The sequence below is a fragment of the Grammomys surdaster genome, unplaced genomic scaffold, assembly GCF_004785775.1.
Source record: "Grammomys surdaster isolate TR1022 unplaced genomic scaffold, NIH_TR_1.0 164, whole genome shotgun sequence".
NCBI lineage: Eukaryota > Metazoa > Chordata > Mammalia > Rodentia > Muridae > Grammomys > Grammomys surdaster.
The window spans coordinates 3,468,830-3,485,298 of record NW_021604612.1 but is presented as its reverse complement, the minus strand read 5'-3'; the positions used below and the strand labels follow the sequence as shown (position 1 = coordinate 3,485,298).

The following is a 16,469-nucleotide window of genomic DNA, read 5'->3' as shown; positions in this document are numbered from 1 at the left end:
CTCTCTCTGCCTCTCTCTGCCTCTCTCTGCCTCTCCTCTCTGCCTCTCCTCTCTGCCTCTCCTCTCTCTGCCTCTCTCTGCCTCTCCTCTCTGCCTCTCTCTGCCTCTCTCTGCCTCTCTCTGCCTCCCTCTGCCTCTCTCTGCCTCTGCCCCTGCCCCTCTGCCCCTGCCCCTCTGCCCCTGCCCCTCTGCCCCTGCCCCTGCCCCTCTGCCCCTGCCCCTGCCCCTCTGCCCCTGCCCGGGATTAAAGGTGTGCGCTGCCTGCCGCCGCCACCAGGCAACTGAGAACCAATTTCACAATTTCAAAGGGCAGGCCACACTGTGTGTGTTATAATGTATGCAGGGGCAGAATTATGACAACAAAAAGCACAGGGAGGGAAATGAACATCTACCATAATAAGAGGTTTGTAGATTAAATGTGAATAGGTAAAAATGGTTTGAAACAAATGATAAGTTAAACCTGTAAATAATTAAAATGACGAACCAGTGAGCTCTATCGAAATAAGACGAGGTAAGAGAAAATGGAACCCTAAAAATAATGATTCCGAAAGGCAGAAAAAAGAAGGAACTGAAGACATGAGCAGGCCGGGCGGTGGTGGCGCACGCCTATAATCCCAGCACTTGGGAGGCAGAGGCAGGCGGATTTCTGAGTTCGAGGCCAGCCTGGTCTACAGAGTGAGTTCCGGGACAGCCAGGGCTACAAATGACAGACCGGGATTTACACTACTGACAGTTAGAGGTTAAAGCCTACAACGTAAGGTTAAATGTCATCAGACTAATTAAAACTCGACTTTAATTATGCTGGCTATAAGAAACAAACTCTGAAGATAAAGACAGATTCAAAAGCAACAAGGGAAGATGGGCAGGCCGGGACGGGACAGTCCATGGTGGAAGCCCTGCGCTGCAGTGGGTTGGTCTGGTTCTGATACTGTATCCCAAGACCTGGATGCTCTGGATACCAGCTTTTACTGTGTAGACCTTACCCCAGAGTTATCCAGGATTAGTTAATAAAGATGCCCACAGCCTATAGCTGGGCAGAGGAGAGGTAGGCAGTGCTGAAGGACCCCAGGTCTCCAGTCTCAGGGAGAAGAGAAGGGAAGGGCAGCCATGAGGGTCGGCCTATCGGAATGTGGCAAGTGAGATCTTGGGGTTATCGACAGGAAAGACAAGATAGCGTAGAGGGTTGATGTCTGCCCAGCCCCAGTACTGCTAAGGCTCGCTCGTGCGCTCTCTCTCGCTCTCTCTCCCTCTCGCTCGCGCGCTCTCTCTCTCTCTCTCTCTCTCTCTCTCTCTATATATATATATATATATATATATATATACACATATATATATATACAAAGGGAACAAAATGATCTAACACCCAAATAATTTTTAACACAACTCTGTTCCTCCCTCCAAACGTGTCAGAGTGTAACTGACACGACCTGTGTCCACCCCTTGGCACTTGAGAGACTGATACAGAGGGGTCCCTTGAGCCTAGGACTGCAAGGCCAGCCTGAGCAACATAGGAGACCCTGTCTTCCCAAAGAAAAAGTTAAAGTGGCCCTCTGAGGAGGACACAGTGGCAGCTGGAGGGAGCTCTTGATGTGCAGTCATTCACTGTAGCCCAGGAATGGGTCATTCAGAGAGACATGCTGCAGCCATGGCTGTGAGAGACAGCACGAACAGGAGTGACGATTCACCCAATGACAATGACTTTATGGGCCACAATGCCAAAAAAAAAAAACCTGGAGGGGGTGTGGGCTGACTTACTTAGAGATTCGCAAGTCTCTCGAGTTCAAGGATCCCTTTGGAAGCCTACCACAACAAAGGAAACTTGCTGTGAGAACGGCTGTGAGATGTGGGATTGTTTCCAGATGAGGATCTGTAACCAAGGCCCTGACCCGCTGTCCCTGCGCTGTGGGACACATTCTACACATTATGCCATCTGCAGAGCCAGGCGTCCAGGCTGAGGTCATCTCCACAGGTGCTCCCAACAGCTATTTTATTAAACTGAGGAGCAGGGAAGAAAGGGGACCAGGAAGGAAAAGGTCAGAAACCTTGAGGAGTTTCTGTTAGTCAGGAGCTAAGACTCCAGGATAAAGAGACACATTGTAACGATGTCAACCTGAAGAAGTAGCCATTCTACATGTGTGTCAGGTAGTAACAGGGCTCCCAGCAGAGGAAGAAGAAGTCACAGAGCTGAAAGGGAAAGAGAAGGAAAGTCAGAGAGAAAAAGTAAGGGACTCAAGAAGTGGCAAGAAGACGGGGTTGTTAGTGCCGTCTTCACTGAGGCAAGGGGGAGGAAGACGGCTGGCGGCAGAAAAGCTGTCCCACCCCCCCAGTACCAGAGGTCACACTGTGACAGCAGAGAGGGGCTGTGTGGGCCAGCAGGTTAAAACATAATCCCCAAGCTGGGTGGTGGTGGTGCACGGCTTTAATCCTAGCACTCGGGAGGCATCGGCAGGAGAATTTCTGTTAGTTTGAGGCCAGCCTGGTCTACAGAGTGAGTTTCAGGACAGCCAGGGCTACACAGAGAAACCCTGTAGCTGGCAGAAGGGGAGTGGGGGGGACAAAGGAGGAGGAGGAGGAGGAGGAGGAAGACAGCACAGGCTTAAGTGCTGTCAGGCCATGCGTTCGATTCTCAGCACCACCAAGAACAGACACAACATAAGTGCCTCAAGTCTGTAATCCCAGCACTGAGGCAGGAAGAACAGAAGGTCAGAGTCATCCTTGGGTACACAATGACTCCTTGGAAACAAAAGGACAACCCACCAGCCCCTCTGAAGCCCAACACATAATCAGGGAGAAGTTAAACCCCTCTGACTGAGGAAGGCAGAGTCAAGGGACTCCCAGGCAGGCAAAGGAGGGAGAGGAAAGTGTACAGGACCAGGAGAGGACTGAGCCAGTGCTCTGAACCAGGAGAGGGCTGAACCAGTGCGCTGAACCAGGAGAGGGCTGAACCAGTGCCCTGAACCAGGAGAGGGCTGAACCAGCGCCCTGAACCAGGAGAGGACGGCGCTCAACAGCCTGCAACAGGCACAGCCTGCACACCGAGCCCCTTTGTGAGAGGATGACCTCTGACACCCTGGCCCATACTCGGCCCAAGGGTGGGTGAGGCAGGGAACAGATGACCCGCCTCCTGGCCAATGGTTCTACTCCACAAGCACAAACAGGATGTCTGGAAACTGATGACTGCAAGTGACCTCAGGAAGCCGTGACAACCACCTCCAGGTGACATTTGCTTGTTCCGGCCTGAGGCAAACCGACTTCACGCACAGACTTCTAAAGACCGAGAAGGGGCAGGAGTTCTTGAACAGCTCGGGACTCACAGTAAAGGCCGTCTGAGGTAATAAGGCAGGAGAGAGAGAGAGAGTGGCCACCGGCAGTGCAGCAGCTGCCTCAGCCCAAGCATGCAGCCAGGCTGACGTTCAGGAGAGTGAAGAGACCGCACATCCACTCCTGCGGCGGAGAGCTTTCCCAGACAGCCACCGGATGACCAAAGGAGCTCAGGCCAGCAGCCAGGGAACAAGTGTGGAGGTCCAGGCACCGTAGCAGCTCCTTCACAACAGCCCCAGCGAGGACAAAGCAAGGCGGCTGCCCCAGAGCTCATCTGGGATGAGAAGGTGCCCCGAACAGCAGAGGAGCCGGGAGGCCACAGGACCAACACTCCCATCTCTACCCAAGAAACTGACAGGAAAAACTTGCTCAGGATGCTACACCACTCCAAACCTGAACAGAGCCCAGGGTAGCCCCTGAGAAGGTCAGCTGTCCTGAGACGGGACGGCCCCCGGGCCAGTCCCCCGTGTCAGGCCTGTGACCAGCCACCTACAGCCATTTCAGGTGCCTGTCCTGAAAACAGCACTCCCCCTTTCCCCATTTAAAAATTTTTAAAATTTATTTATTTTATTTGTATGAATATTCTGCCTGTATGTATGTATGATGTATGTATGTGTGATATATGTATGTGTACTACATGCATTCTTGGTGCCCATGAAGGCCAGAAAAGGACACTGGGTGTCCTGGAACTGGAATTACGGATGGCCGTGAGCCATCATGGGGGTTCTGGGACCCAAACACCAGTCCTGCGCATGTGCAGCCAGCGCTCTCAATTGCTGAGCAGTCTCTTCAGACCGTGTTGTTTTGCTCCTATTTTTTTTTTTTTTTTTGGTTTTTGGTTTTTCGAGACAGGGTTTCTCTGTGTAGCCCTGGCTGTCCTGGAACTCACTCTGTAGACCAGGCTGGCCTCGAACTCAGAAACCCGCCTGTCTCTGCCTCCCAAGTGCTGGGATTAAAGGCGTGCGCCACCACCGCCCGGCTGTTTTGTCCTTTCTAAGACAAGGTTTCATTCTGTATCCCAGGCTGGACTGGAACACATGGCAGTGCCTCTGCCTCCGCTACCCAATACAAGTTATGTTCTCTTAGGGAACCACAAGTCACAGTCTCCAGGCAGCTAGAGAGCCCAGTGGGCACAGGTGTACTGGTACCCATTGCCAAGGCCACAGATGTGTGGTAGAAGTTTAAAACACTGAGGGTAACACCAAGGGCCAAACCCTGGGGTAGAGTCTCGATGATTCCAAGAGCCAAAGTTAATCATTACCATTGACCCAACACTGAAGAAGGTTTTAAGCCGGGTGCTGTGGAGAATCCACCCCTATAACACCAGGACTCAGGAGGCTGAGGCAGGTGGACTACTCAGGGCTTGAGGCCATCCAGAGCTACAAAGCAAGACCCTGTCTCAAGAAACAAAAAAAAAAGGGGGGGGGGGGGGCTGGAGACATGGTGGCACACGGGCTGCTCTTCCAGAAGACCAGATGTCGATTCCTAGCGTCCACATGAGGGCTCGCAAACCATCTGTAACTCCAGTTCTAGGGAATCCAATGTGCTTCTGGCCTCTGCAGGCATGAAGTGTATGTGTACGCGCACACACACACACACACACACACACACGCACGCACAGGCAAAACATCCACACACATTTAAAAAAATTAGAAATGGCCGGAGTGGTAGAGGCGGAACAGGCCTTTAACCCCGGCACTCTAAAATAAATAAAATAAATTAAAAACAAGTGTCTCAGTGGAGAGTAAGGCGCTGTTTCAGGGGAAGTTCCTGTTTTCTGGATGTGAGGGCAGAGGCTCAGGTGTAGAGTGACCTGCTGAAGCACCACCACCACCACCACAAATCCTGATGAGGCTGGGGAGCCAGCACCCCAAACCCAGAGAAGCTCACTCCATTCGGCCAGAGAAGGAAGTAATTTGCTGGAGGGCTAGACTCACAATGGGTACCTGCAGTTCTCCTCCATCAGATACTCCTCTACCGAGCAACTGCAGGAAGCACAGAGCAGGCCGTGGCGGCTGGCACAGCACACTTGATAGGCAGCAGGCCGCCCTGTCCTGAGAAGCTCACAGGAGGAAGACAAAAAGAAGTGGGGGGGGGGGGTGGTATTTTTTGTTTGTTTGTTTGTTTTGTTTTGTTGGTTTGGTTTAGTTTTTTTTTGAGTTTTCTGAGACAGGGTTTCTCTGTATAACAGTAACAGTCCTGGCTAGTCTGGAACTCTGAACTCACAGAAATCTTCCTGCCTCCTGAGTGGTGGCACCTGCTTTATGCCAGTTGATGGTGGTACATGCCCAGAAGCAGGCAGATCTCTGAGTTCAAGGCCAGCCTACAGAGCTACATAAAGAAACTCTGTCTTGAAAAAACAAAGGGGGTGGAAGGCAAAGAAACAGGGTTTTATGCCAGTTGGTGGTGGAGCACACCTTTAATCCCAGCATTTGGGAGGCAGAGGAAAGGAAATTATAAATTTAAGGTCATCCTTGGCTACAGAGCAAGTCTGAAACTGGCCTAAGCTTCAAGATTCTGTCCCACCCCACTCCCATCAGGAACATGGGAGGGGAGCTCAGAAGGAGAGGGTTGAGCACCAGAAGCCCTAGGTCAAGTTCCCTCCTGTGGTCTTCACTGGGGCTGTCCCCACACCCGAATTCCTGTAAGCTTCAGTTTCACTTCCTCATTTGTAGGTTGGGATGCCTGCCTCCCACCTCAAACGCTATGTCCATTGTCAAACAGAGGCCGAGAGAAGAGCAGAGGGCCGTGCGCACGGCTCCCAAGATAGCCGAGGAGGCCTCAGAGAGAGACTGGGAAGGAAATGAGCTGGGTCTTTGCTGGCTTGCAAACCGGAAGAATCTGGACAATAGAATCCACGTCAGGGGTGGAGACAGAACTCTGGGAGTTGCCAGCACAAAAGTTCTAAAAGGGGTCATGGAAGCAGATAAACAAGGGGAAACCAGCCCAGAGAAATCTTCAGGGGAAGCGGGGAGGTGCTCCCACTGGAAGAGGCACCTACGGAGAGAAGTGGAGAGGACAGGAAGGTTCTGTAGACACGTGGGGCCGAAGGAGAGGCAAAGAAAGCACACCCATTGGGCGTAGGAAGAGTGTCAGCAAGGGGACAAGGATGTCCCAGGCTGTGTCAAAAACTGAAAAAGAGGAAACCAGATCAAGGGTCAAGATAGAGACAGACTGGGACCAAAAGGCCCCAAGGGACAGTAGGCCAAACTGATGCCACTGGGTGGGGTCAGGGTCACCCACGCCGGACAACCCAAGTTCAATCCACAGGACCCACAAAAGAAAGGGGAAACTCAAAACGAGCAAGGTTATCTTCTGACCTCCACACATTCATTCTCTCTCTCTCTCTCTCTCTCTCTCTCTCTCTCGTGCACACACAATAAGTAAATGTATATATTTATGAATAAATGTAAGTGGATAAATAAGTATAATTTTAAAATTAAAGGCACCTCCCTGAGAAGGGGCCCGTAGGAGGCTCAGCAGTTAAAACCACTGGCTGCTCTTCCAAAGGATGCAGGTTCAATTCCCAGCAATGACATCGGGTGGCTCACAGGGGCCTACACTCCAGCTCCAGGGGATCTGACCGCCTCTTCTGGCCTCTGAAGGCACTTGCATAAACTTGGTGTACATACAGACAAGTGTGCACACACGCACACACACACACAGACACACACACACACACACACACACAGTAAATAAAAGATAATAATCAACCTGCTTAAAAGGGGAGGGGGAGGAGCTGGCTGTGAGGGTGAAGCAAACTGTAAACAGAGCGTGTTCTCTGAGGCCTTCTGCTGTGTGCTTAGCATCCATCCCGTGTTCTGTCCGCGTGTCCTCCACAGCCTGCCTCCAGCAGGGTTTCTCTGTTGTGAGGTCAGGAGCTCCATGGCTCATTCAAAAAGGCACACTGGCCCTGGGGTAGGGTGGCTCAGTGGCAGAGGGCACGCTTTGCAAAGGCAAAGCCACAGGCTGGATCCCCAATAACACAGGAGACGTACTGATGTCCAAGAAAGACTGGGGCAGTCTGAACGAAGCTCCCGACCTCCGTGGGGAAGGAGCGCCCCGGTGGCTTCCGCCCACCTTGCTCAGCTCACCCAGAGTCTATGATTCAGAACAGCTGGAGACAGATACCCCAGCTCCTCAACAAGAAAACAGACCAGAACATGACTACTTCTGCCAAGCGGGTTCTGAATAAGCTGCATTCCATTTCATTAAAACAATTACCTGAGCTCCAGCCAAGGATTACATAACGCTTCCTCCGGGCCCCCTCCCCTCCCCCGAAAGACACACATCAGGGCTACTTTGGAGATCGGCAGTGTGAGGCCTCGCACCGCATCCAGGCCTGGTTAGGACGCCTCCACGATCCCCTCCCAAGCAGTCATGCTGACGGACAGAGACCCAGTCCTACCCCACCTACCACTGACTTCCAGAGGGCCTGTTGACAGCTCAATAGGTTTTGGCACAAGGGCCTCAGCTCTGCCTCTGAGCCAACGGGGCCACTAGTGCTAGCCTCTAGCCATCCACGCTACCACCGTCACCAGCCAAGAAGCTAGAGGCCCAGGGGGCCCAACTTTGACTCGGCACACTACACAAGTGGGACCTGGGGAATGGAGATTCCAGGAAGGCTGAGAATGCTGGAAAACTGGAAGGGCCAGACTGAGCTGCAAGTAAAAGTTAGGGCCCCGTGCCCACAGGCTAATGATGTTCCCACTTGAGGCAGCGCTGTGACCTACCTCCCTGGATGACAGTATACCTCTTATCTGGTTCTCTTCCCACCACTGACAGCCTCAGAAGGCTAACACGGGCAGACACAAGCCAGCACGCGTGCGCACGCACACACACACACACACACACACACTGCTCTACAACTCAGAGTCCACCACGGAAAAGATGCCTTTGGACTCTTTTCCAATGCCTGTCATCTGTGTCTAAACACGCGGAGAAACGGAAAACCACACAACTCTTAGATTCAGACGTGAACGCTCGGCCACCCCGTGCAAATGTATGGGACACACTTTCTACGTGCACACACATATCTGCATATGTGCAGGTATAAATCCATGTACCACCGGCCCCCTGCCGATTGTACACGGGAGCCGTGTCTACAGATTCAACAACGGAGGGCAGGGAAACACGGAAAACACTGCATCCGCTAACTGAGCACGGAATCCTTTCCTGTCCTTCCTCCCTAAACAATGCAGTACAGTCATCTCTGCAAGCACGGACGTCAGTCAGGTATTCTAAGGAATCGAGAAATGCTTGAAGTCGGGGGAGGGGTCCATGTCTGCAAATACATGTTCATCCGTGCGAGGGTCTGCGTCCGTGTAGAGACCAGAGGTTGAACAGGTGAGGTTGTCTGTTATTTTTTTTTTAATTGAACATTAATTTATTGGGGGAGGAGGGAAAGCATGCTGAGACCCATGCCGCCACACTTCTGAGGAGTTCAGAGGACAATCTGTGAGAGTGGGCTCCCTCCTTGTCCCATGGAGGACCTGAGACTGAATTCTGAAGCTAACCTGGACTGTTTGGAGCACTGGCCGTCCCTACAGAAGACCCAGGTTCGAGTCCCAGTACCCATGTCGTCAGTTCACAGTGGCCTATATCTCACTTCTAGGGTGTAGATGACACAGACATACCTGTGAGGAAATCCCTCACACACATAAAGTAAATAAGTGCTAACAAATGTATTTTTAGAAAAAGTGTACAGGAAGGTCCGTTTATAGGGACCTGAGGATGAGGGGCCGGGACACACTGGGCCAACCAATCCCCTACAGATTCCAAGGATATGTGAGACTTTGAGCTGGATTTTTTTTTTTTTTTTTTACTATAGCATTTAAAACTAAGTTGTAAAGCCAGGTATGGTTGTATACCCTTCTAATCTCAGCCCTCAGAGGCAGAGGCAGGCAGATCTCTTTGAGTTCAAAGGCCAGCCTGGTCTACATAGTAAGTTCCAGGAAACAAATAAAAAGTGTAGGCTTCATGACACTCCTACTTGCCCGTGCTCCTAAGATGACCCCACAAACCACAATACCACAATCACACCGGAAATAAGCATTAAAGGCCATCTTCAAGGGAAGATTTGACTACTGGGGCTGTGGTAGGCCTTCCTGATGATACATCTGCCTGCTACTGGCCCAGTGTCCGAGGCCTGCCTAGGGAAGCCAGCGCTAAGCCCCACGGGATCGGCAATCAGTCAGCTGGAAACTATCGGGGATGTGAATGTCTACTGAGGCCAGCCATGAGGCAGGTGGAGAGGGGCTCATGCCTGGAGAAGAGGCAAACCTTGTCCTTTGCTTCCAATGAGCTGTTTAATCAACATCTCAGCTTTGTAATTCTCCCACCCACCCCCCAGCCCCCAACTTCTCCTGTCTCCACAGACACACCACTCTCTTCCTTTGCTCAACATTTTGTTTTTCCTTTTGAGCCTGGGGTCTCACTACAGAGGCCCAGCTGGCCTGGAACTCCCTATGTAAACCAAGCAGGTGCGGAACTCACAGAGATCTGCCTGCCTCAGCCTCTTGGTTGCTATGGTTAAAGGCTTACGTCATCACACGAAGCCCACCATGACATTTTTAACAGCTTGCCCACCAGAAACGGATGTCTCAAGTGACAGAGACAATGTGTACCCAGAATGAAGACAAAGAATGTGTCTATGCAGAGTAGGTCAGGACCTATGGCACAGAGAAAAGCTGCTGCCCGGAGACACTGACTTCTGGCAGCTGGACTCTAAGCCCACAGCTCTGTGTCAAGGGTCCAGGTGACTGGGACGGTGGCTGGTGAGGGCTGAATGGAGTCCTCAGTCTAGCAACAGCCACCAGTGCCATTCAGCTCCTCCTGAGCGTAGCAAGTCCCCACGGAAGGACCGAGAGACCGAGGGAAGGGAAGTGGGGGCTGAACAGATGAGGACAGGGAGAGACAGAAAAGATTTCTGGAGCCAGGCCTGGGGACACAGACCTACAATCCCAGCTAAGCCAGAAGCTGAGGCAGGAGGCTCACATGTTCAACACCAATCTGGACAACAGGATGAGACCCTATCTAAACTACAAAGTGAAAAGAAAGTCAGACGGTGGTGGCACACAACTTTAGTCCAGGCACTGCGAGGTGGAGAAAGGTAGATCTCTGGGACTTCCAGGCCAGCCAGGACAAGGTAGAGAGACCCTACCTCAAAACAGATGATAGATAGATAGATAGATAGATAGATAGATAGATGGATGGATGGATGGATGGATGGATGGATGGATGGATGGATAGATAGATAGATAGATCAATCTATCAACACAATTTCTACTCTACAGTCAGTCGACCTGGACTTGATTCCTGATCCTGCCCCTCACTAGCTGCAGAACTCGGGCGAGTGGCTCACTCCCAGCTCCAGTGTCCTCCTTCAGAAGTGGGCAGCGGTCACTACTAAGAACAAGGGAGCCTACTCTGTAGGAGCTACGTGGCAGAAACAACACTGGTGCGAGCTGCCCGGCTGTGCTTGCACGTAAGTGCGAAAGAAATGTCTCGGAAGACAGCTCTGCACGCGTGGTTTGAAAACAGCCTTCTTCGGTGTCACAGAGTTATGCACGTGGTTTTTAAAGTGTTCTGGACGAGAGACCCCCGTGGCGCTCATCTTTAATCCCAGGACTTGGGAGGCTGAGGCGGATCTCAGCGAGTTTGAGGACAGCCTGGTCTCAGCAAGTTTGAGGACAGCCTGGTCTACATAGCAAGGTCCAAGACATAGAGTGGCATAGAGAGACCTTGACTTTAAAAATCAATTTTTTAAAATGTACCCCATAGATGTTATTTTTATTCATGAAGGCCCTGAGCCCAGAGCACGCTCAATAAAAGGCTATGCGACGCCTGGAAGTTCTTCAACATCTCTGGCCTTGAGACAAGGTAGAGACCATAAGAAGCTCCACAAGAGATGAGTACACACGGGGAAGAGGCCCCGTAGGGCCACAGCAGCAACTGTTGGCCATTGTCAGACCCTTCCAGCCAATGACTAGCCCGGTCAGTGCAACACACGGCCACCCCTGAAGAAGCAGAAAGAAGGAACACGCAGCCTTCCGTCAGAAAGCTATTACCCTCTGCATGATAGCTGTGGGGTAATAGCCGTGCCCTGCCCAAAGCCCACAGCTTTCCGCCCTATCTGTGGTGTCAGAAAAGGTTATCTGCCTAACAATCAAACACAACCCAGGGTTTGAATCCAAGCCGGGTACCCTTACCAGCAGGCACCTCACAAAACATCCACCAGAAGGACACCGCTGCCCCACGACTAGATGCTGCCTCTGTCACAGGTCTAGCCTCTGCCCTGGCCCAGGCCTAACACAGAGAGGTACCACATACAGACAAGTCCTAAGGTCAGATTTTCCACAGAGACTAGGCAGCCCTGTAGCCCGGAATGCCCCAGGCAGCTCCCTGACCCCCCCACCCAGCATCACCCCCAAACACAATGAGGCTCTGTTTTCCAAAGGGTCAAGCCTGCTGAGGGGCTGAAAGGAGACGCATCCAGATTCCAGCAGACTGGACACTGCCAACAGCTGGCTGTGTCCCCCACCACGGGGGAGAAGGCAATGCTATCAAGCCATTTCCTGGGGACCTCCCAGCCTAGCCAAGCAGAAACTTCAGAGGTAACTATCAGTTACTCAGCAGGCCCCTGGGTGCACTCTCTGATTAAAACCAATGCTTTACGAATTAAGACAACCAGATCCAGAACTGGACCGGTCTAGGTTCAAACCCCAGCCAGCTCTGCCATAGAATGTCCCAGCTCCCAGCTCAGGTTTCTCCATCTGAGAGAGAGAGAGAGAGAGCCCTTTCAACTGTGCTAGTAAAAAAAAAAAAAAGAAGTGCTGAGCACAGGGCCCGACTCCAGCAGAGCGAGAGGCAAGAGGGATCACTGTCAGGCCGCACTGTGGTCACGGCCTCCCCAAATACATTACTGACGTGAACATGGAGAGAGAGAGGAGTGCCAGGGCAGGAAGCATAGTCGGAGTGCATCTGGGTTGTGAGCACTCTGTCCAGGAAACTCCGGCCAGGACTTGAACAGAATGAGCTCTGGGCCAAACCAGCCTCTAAGTTCTAATGAGAAAAGCCACCAAACAGCCGCCCGACAGCACAAAGCATGGGAACACACGGAAGGGGCAGGACGGGCTGTGTTTACATTTTTTTTTCCTGCAAAATGAGCTATAAATTTGTAACTTATTAAACAGCACATGATGACTCTCTCACTGGCCACTACGAGGAGGGGAAGAACCCCTCGATTTATCTTTTTTTTTTTTCTTTACTTCGAGCCAAAAAACCAGAGTTATCATGGAGGTATGCACCCCACGGCCTTGCCACAGGGAGATCACCTTAAACTATCCCCCCATGTGAAGTGACCAGGAGGTTCAGGGCTGAGATCTCTCTTGGGACACAAATAAAAACAAGAGGGCTGGCCATCGTAGCCGTCCTAACTTAGGAAAACAGCTGACGGGCAGTGAGCAGCCATCCAGACAGCTGACCGCCTGGGCTGAGAAGCAAATTCCTCTCCCCTCCTGCACATCCACTCCCCCAACCCTGAGCTCTGGTCAGCCAGGCGGAACGGCACCCTGAGAGCTCAGACTAAGGAAGTGGAGTGGCGTGGATCAAGCAACTGCAGAGTCTAGAGAAGGCGGCAGAAGTCACAGGTGGCAGCCACCACCCCCTTCCACCCCTCCTGCCAGCACCTGCTCGCCTCTTCTCAGGTCAAGAAATGTATGTACACAGGAGCTGCCCAGGGACCAGGCTTCCCTTCCGGGAACAGACTTATTTGTTTCTTGGCTGTGCAGCCTTGGGTCAGAGAATCAGCTTCTCTTGGTCTCTTCCTTCTCGGTTTGTTAAAAAGAGGTAGTGGTGGTGGCAATGGCCTCGGGATGATCTTACAGAAAGACGGCTGTGGGGACAGGACAAATCCAGGCATGGGTAAGTAAGTACTCACTCCAGTTCAATCCCTACAATTCCCGGTCAGCCAGAACACACTCTTTCCTTTCCAAGACAACTAACTCAGTGTGCTGGCCCTAAATGGAAGACAGTCAGAAGACGGGAATTCGGGACTCTGCAGGTACTACAAAGACTTTCTCAGTCCCTCAACCAGCATGGGGGACTGTCCAGAAGCCACCAGGGCCCTCAACCAGCATCTGAGGTGCTGTGACTTTAGCTCCCACCAGAGGAAACACGGACACTCTCAGATGCCTCCTCAAAAACACATTGCCCCGGCCTCCTTTTGGCTTAGGTATTTTTATGTGGAAGAATAAAAATGAAAAATACCTGCCTGGAAGCTACACCAACCTTGAGTGCGTTGGGAATGTACGTGCCAAGCCTGACCCAAAGGCGTAACTATGCTTGGCAGCGAGCCCACTCCCTGAAACAAGCAGGACCAAACACACACCACCCCCCCACCTCCAACTCCAGGATGTTTCAGGGGCTCCCTGGTCCCACAAGGAAACTTCAGCCAGTGACTAAAAATGACCAGGCTTAACTTGGTACCCTGTGCTGCTTGAAGAGGCTCCCTCAGTGAATCTGCTCCTCAGAGCCAGGGACACGGATGGCACCAGTGGCCACACAAGCCATCCACAGTCCAGAGAGTGAAGACAAGGCTCCTACAGAGAAGGAACTTATCCCACACACACCTCCTCAACTGAGAGGCCCTACGGAGAGGGAAAGACAGGGAACTCCTTCACTCTGGGATCCACAGGGCATTCCTAGAACCCTTGAATCAGCTCCCTTGGGTTTTAAAATCCACTTCCAGGAGAGTCTTTCTTTTCTCTGTCCTAACAGCAGACCAAGTGTGGACTGAAAAGAACAGCCTTCAGGCTCCGATAACACGAGGACAGTGAAACTCTGTTCTGGGTATCCTGTCCTCTTTACCTGTGCGACTTCCAGCAGTCCTGATGCCGGGGGTGGAGGACCTTGCCAGCCAGGACAGGTTTAGAGATGGCTATAGCCTGCGGCCCATTCCCCTGCTCATTCCTCTGGCATTTCACCAAGGTCTGGGAACGGTGGGTGAGAGGCGGGAGTCATAAGCCATCAACCCCCCCCCCCAAACTTGCCTTTCTAAGTTTAGACTTGAAGGGGAAGGACTGATCTTGTAATACAGGGTGACTAGACTTGAAGCAATGGTGGCGGTGGGGTGTCTATGCAGTAGCCGGGGACACTTGTCATTAGAACGGGGGTGTGGTCCTTCTCACAAGCTCTTCCGTGGACTGTGCTATAAAACGGGTGGGCTAGATCCCCGAAACCGGGGGCGGGGGGCAGCCTGTAAAGTGGGAGGTGGCCTGGAGGGCACAGAGGAGGGGTCATAGAAGAAACAGCCTCCGAGACCGAGTCCGGGAGGCAGCCGCTCAGAGGTGGGGGTGGGGAAGCGAACTGGGGGTCTCGCAGCTGACGAGGTCTGCCCCGGAGAGCGAGGCGCCTTTCCCCGAGACGGGTCCCTGAACCCCAGTGTGGGATCGGGGGTCCTCAGGCACCGCAGCGAAGAGCGGCCCGCACAGCCCCGGGCCGCAAGCCCCGCAGCCCAGCCGGGCGCCAGGGTGGGATCGCCGGCCGCTCCGCCCTCCGCCTCCCGCACTCACCGAGGTCGTCCATGGCTGGTCCTCAGACGCCGGCCCCCGGCTCGATGTCGCCCTCGCCGCCCGTCTCCGGGCTGCTCCTCGCCGCCCCGCAACTTTTCCGCGTCCAGCCTCGGCCCGGAACGGAACCCGCTGCCGCGCCGCCTCCTCCGCCACTGCCGCCGCCGCCGCCACCGCGCGCGCCCGAGGCAGGGTAGCCACGCCCCCGCGCGCACGCTGGCCACGCCCCGCCGCCGACCCGGGGCACGCCCAATCCCGCGGGGGGGGCGGGGAGACACGAAAGCGGAGCGTGGTGGTAGCGCCCCCTGGCGGCTGAACGGGCTGGCGGCTTCTCCGAGCCGTGAACCTCTGTGTTCAGTCTGAGCGACCTTCAGGCAGATTTGTCACTCGGTGAGAGAGGCGGATTTGTCCACCTGTCCCTCTATTGGAGTCCCCGTAGGTCACCTCCCAGGAGGATTACATCGGCTTGCCTGGAGCCTCGGGGCGATCCTTGGGTTGCCCTCTGTACTGATGGCAGTGCCAATCCCCCCAGGGTAGAATCCCAGATGTAGTTTTTGTGAAACAGGGTTTCTTTGTACCTCCAGCCAGCCTGGAACCTGAGACCTTTCTGTCCCGGCTTCCTGACCGCTAAGATCAGCAGTGTCTGCGATCAAGTCTGGCCCCAGATCCAGTACTTCGAAGGTTATGAAACCTTTCATTTTACCCCTTCTTCTCCTCCCCCCTTCCTAAAGACCGCCAAAATTCTGCACAGGGCAGAGATACCGCACATTACAGAAAAACAAAAACTACCAAAATGTCATTCCGGGAACCTGGCAGAGTTGCCTAGGGGGCTCTGGTCCGCTACGCTCAGAAACTGGATGATAAAAGCCTGGTGTCCTAGCTCAGGCCTATAATCTCAGCTAGTGGGGAAACTGAGGCAAGATTTCAAAGATTAGTCTGGACTACAGAAAAAGTAAAGGCCAACCTATGGGGAGGCCTGTCTCAAAATTTCAAAACTTTGAAAACTTTTAAAAATAAGCACACACAAACTGAGTGTGATGGTACAAGGCTATAATCCCAGAATTTAGTAGCTAGAGTCACGTTGATCAGGAGTTCAAGGTCATCCTTGTCACCACAATCAGTTCAGGTCAAAGCCAGCCAGGGCTACATAAGACCTTGTCTCAAAACAAACAAACAAACAAACAAACATACATACATACATGCAGCAAGACCAGCCCGACATAGTGACACAGGACTTTAATCCCAACCCTTAGGAAGTAGAGGCAGGAGAATAAGAAATTCAAGGCCATCCTTGGCTACATATCGATTATGAGGCTAGCCTGGGCTATATAAGACTCTATCAGAAATAATGGATAAATAAAAATTTAAACTCTTGTCCAGACATGGTGGTACATACATTTAATTCCAGCACACAGGAGGTATAAGCAGGTGGATCTCTGTGAGTTCCAGGACAGCCAGAATTACATAATAGAAAAACTCTAGCCCGGCAGTGGTGGCGCACACCTTTAATCCCAGCACTTGGGAGGCAGAGGCAGGCGGATTTCTGAGTTCGAGGCCAGCCTGGTCTACAGAGTGAGT

General features: G+C 52.7%; 1 protein-coding gene across 2 annotated transcripts in view; it reads right to left on the bottom strand.

Annotated features, from left to right (window-relative positions):
* Positions 1-15,017, bottom strand: part of Pxn (paxillin) — a 46,322-nt gene extending 31,305 nt beyond the window's left edge. Inside the window, exon 1 of one of the 2 annotated variants that reach the window (XM_028765391.1) lies at positions 14,895-15,017. In XM_028765391.1, the coding sequence (XP_028621224.1) occupies positions 14,895-14,907 (13 nt within the window). In that variant the 5' untranslated portion in view covers positions 14,908-15,017. The remainder of the gene's footprint in view (positions 1-14,894) is intronic. The other variant, XM_028765392.1, reaches the window with a different exon arrangement.
* Positions 15,018-16,469: the final 1,452 nt, after the last annotated feature.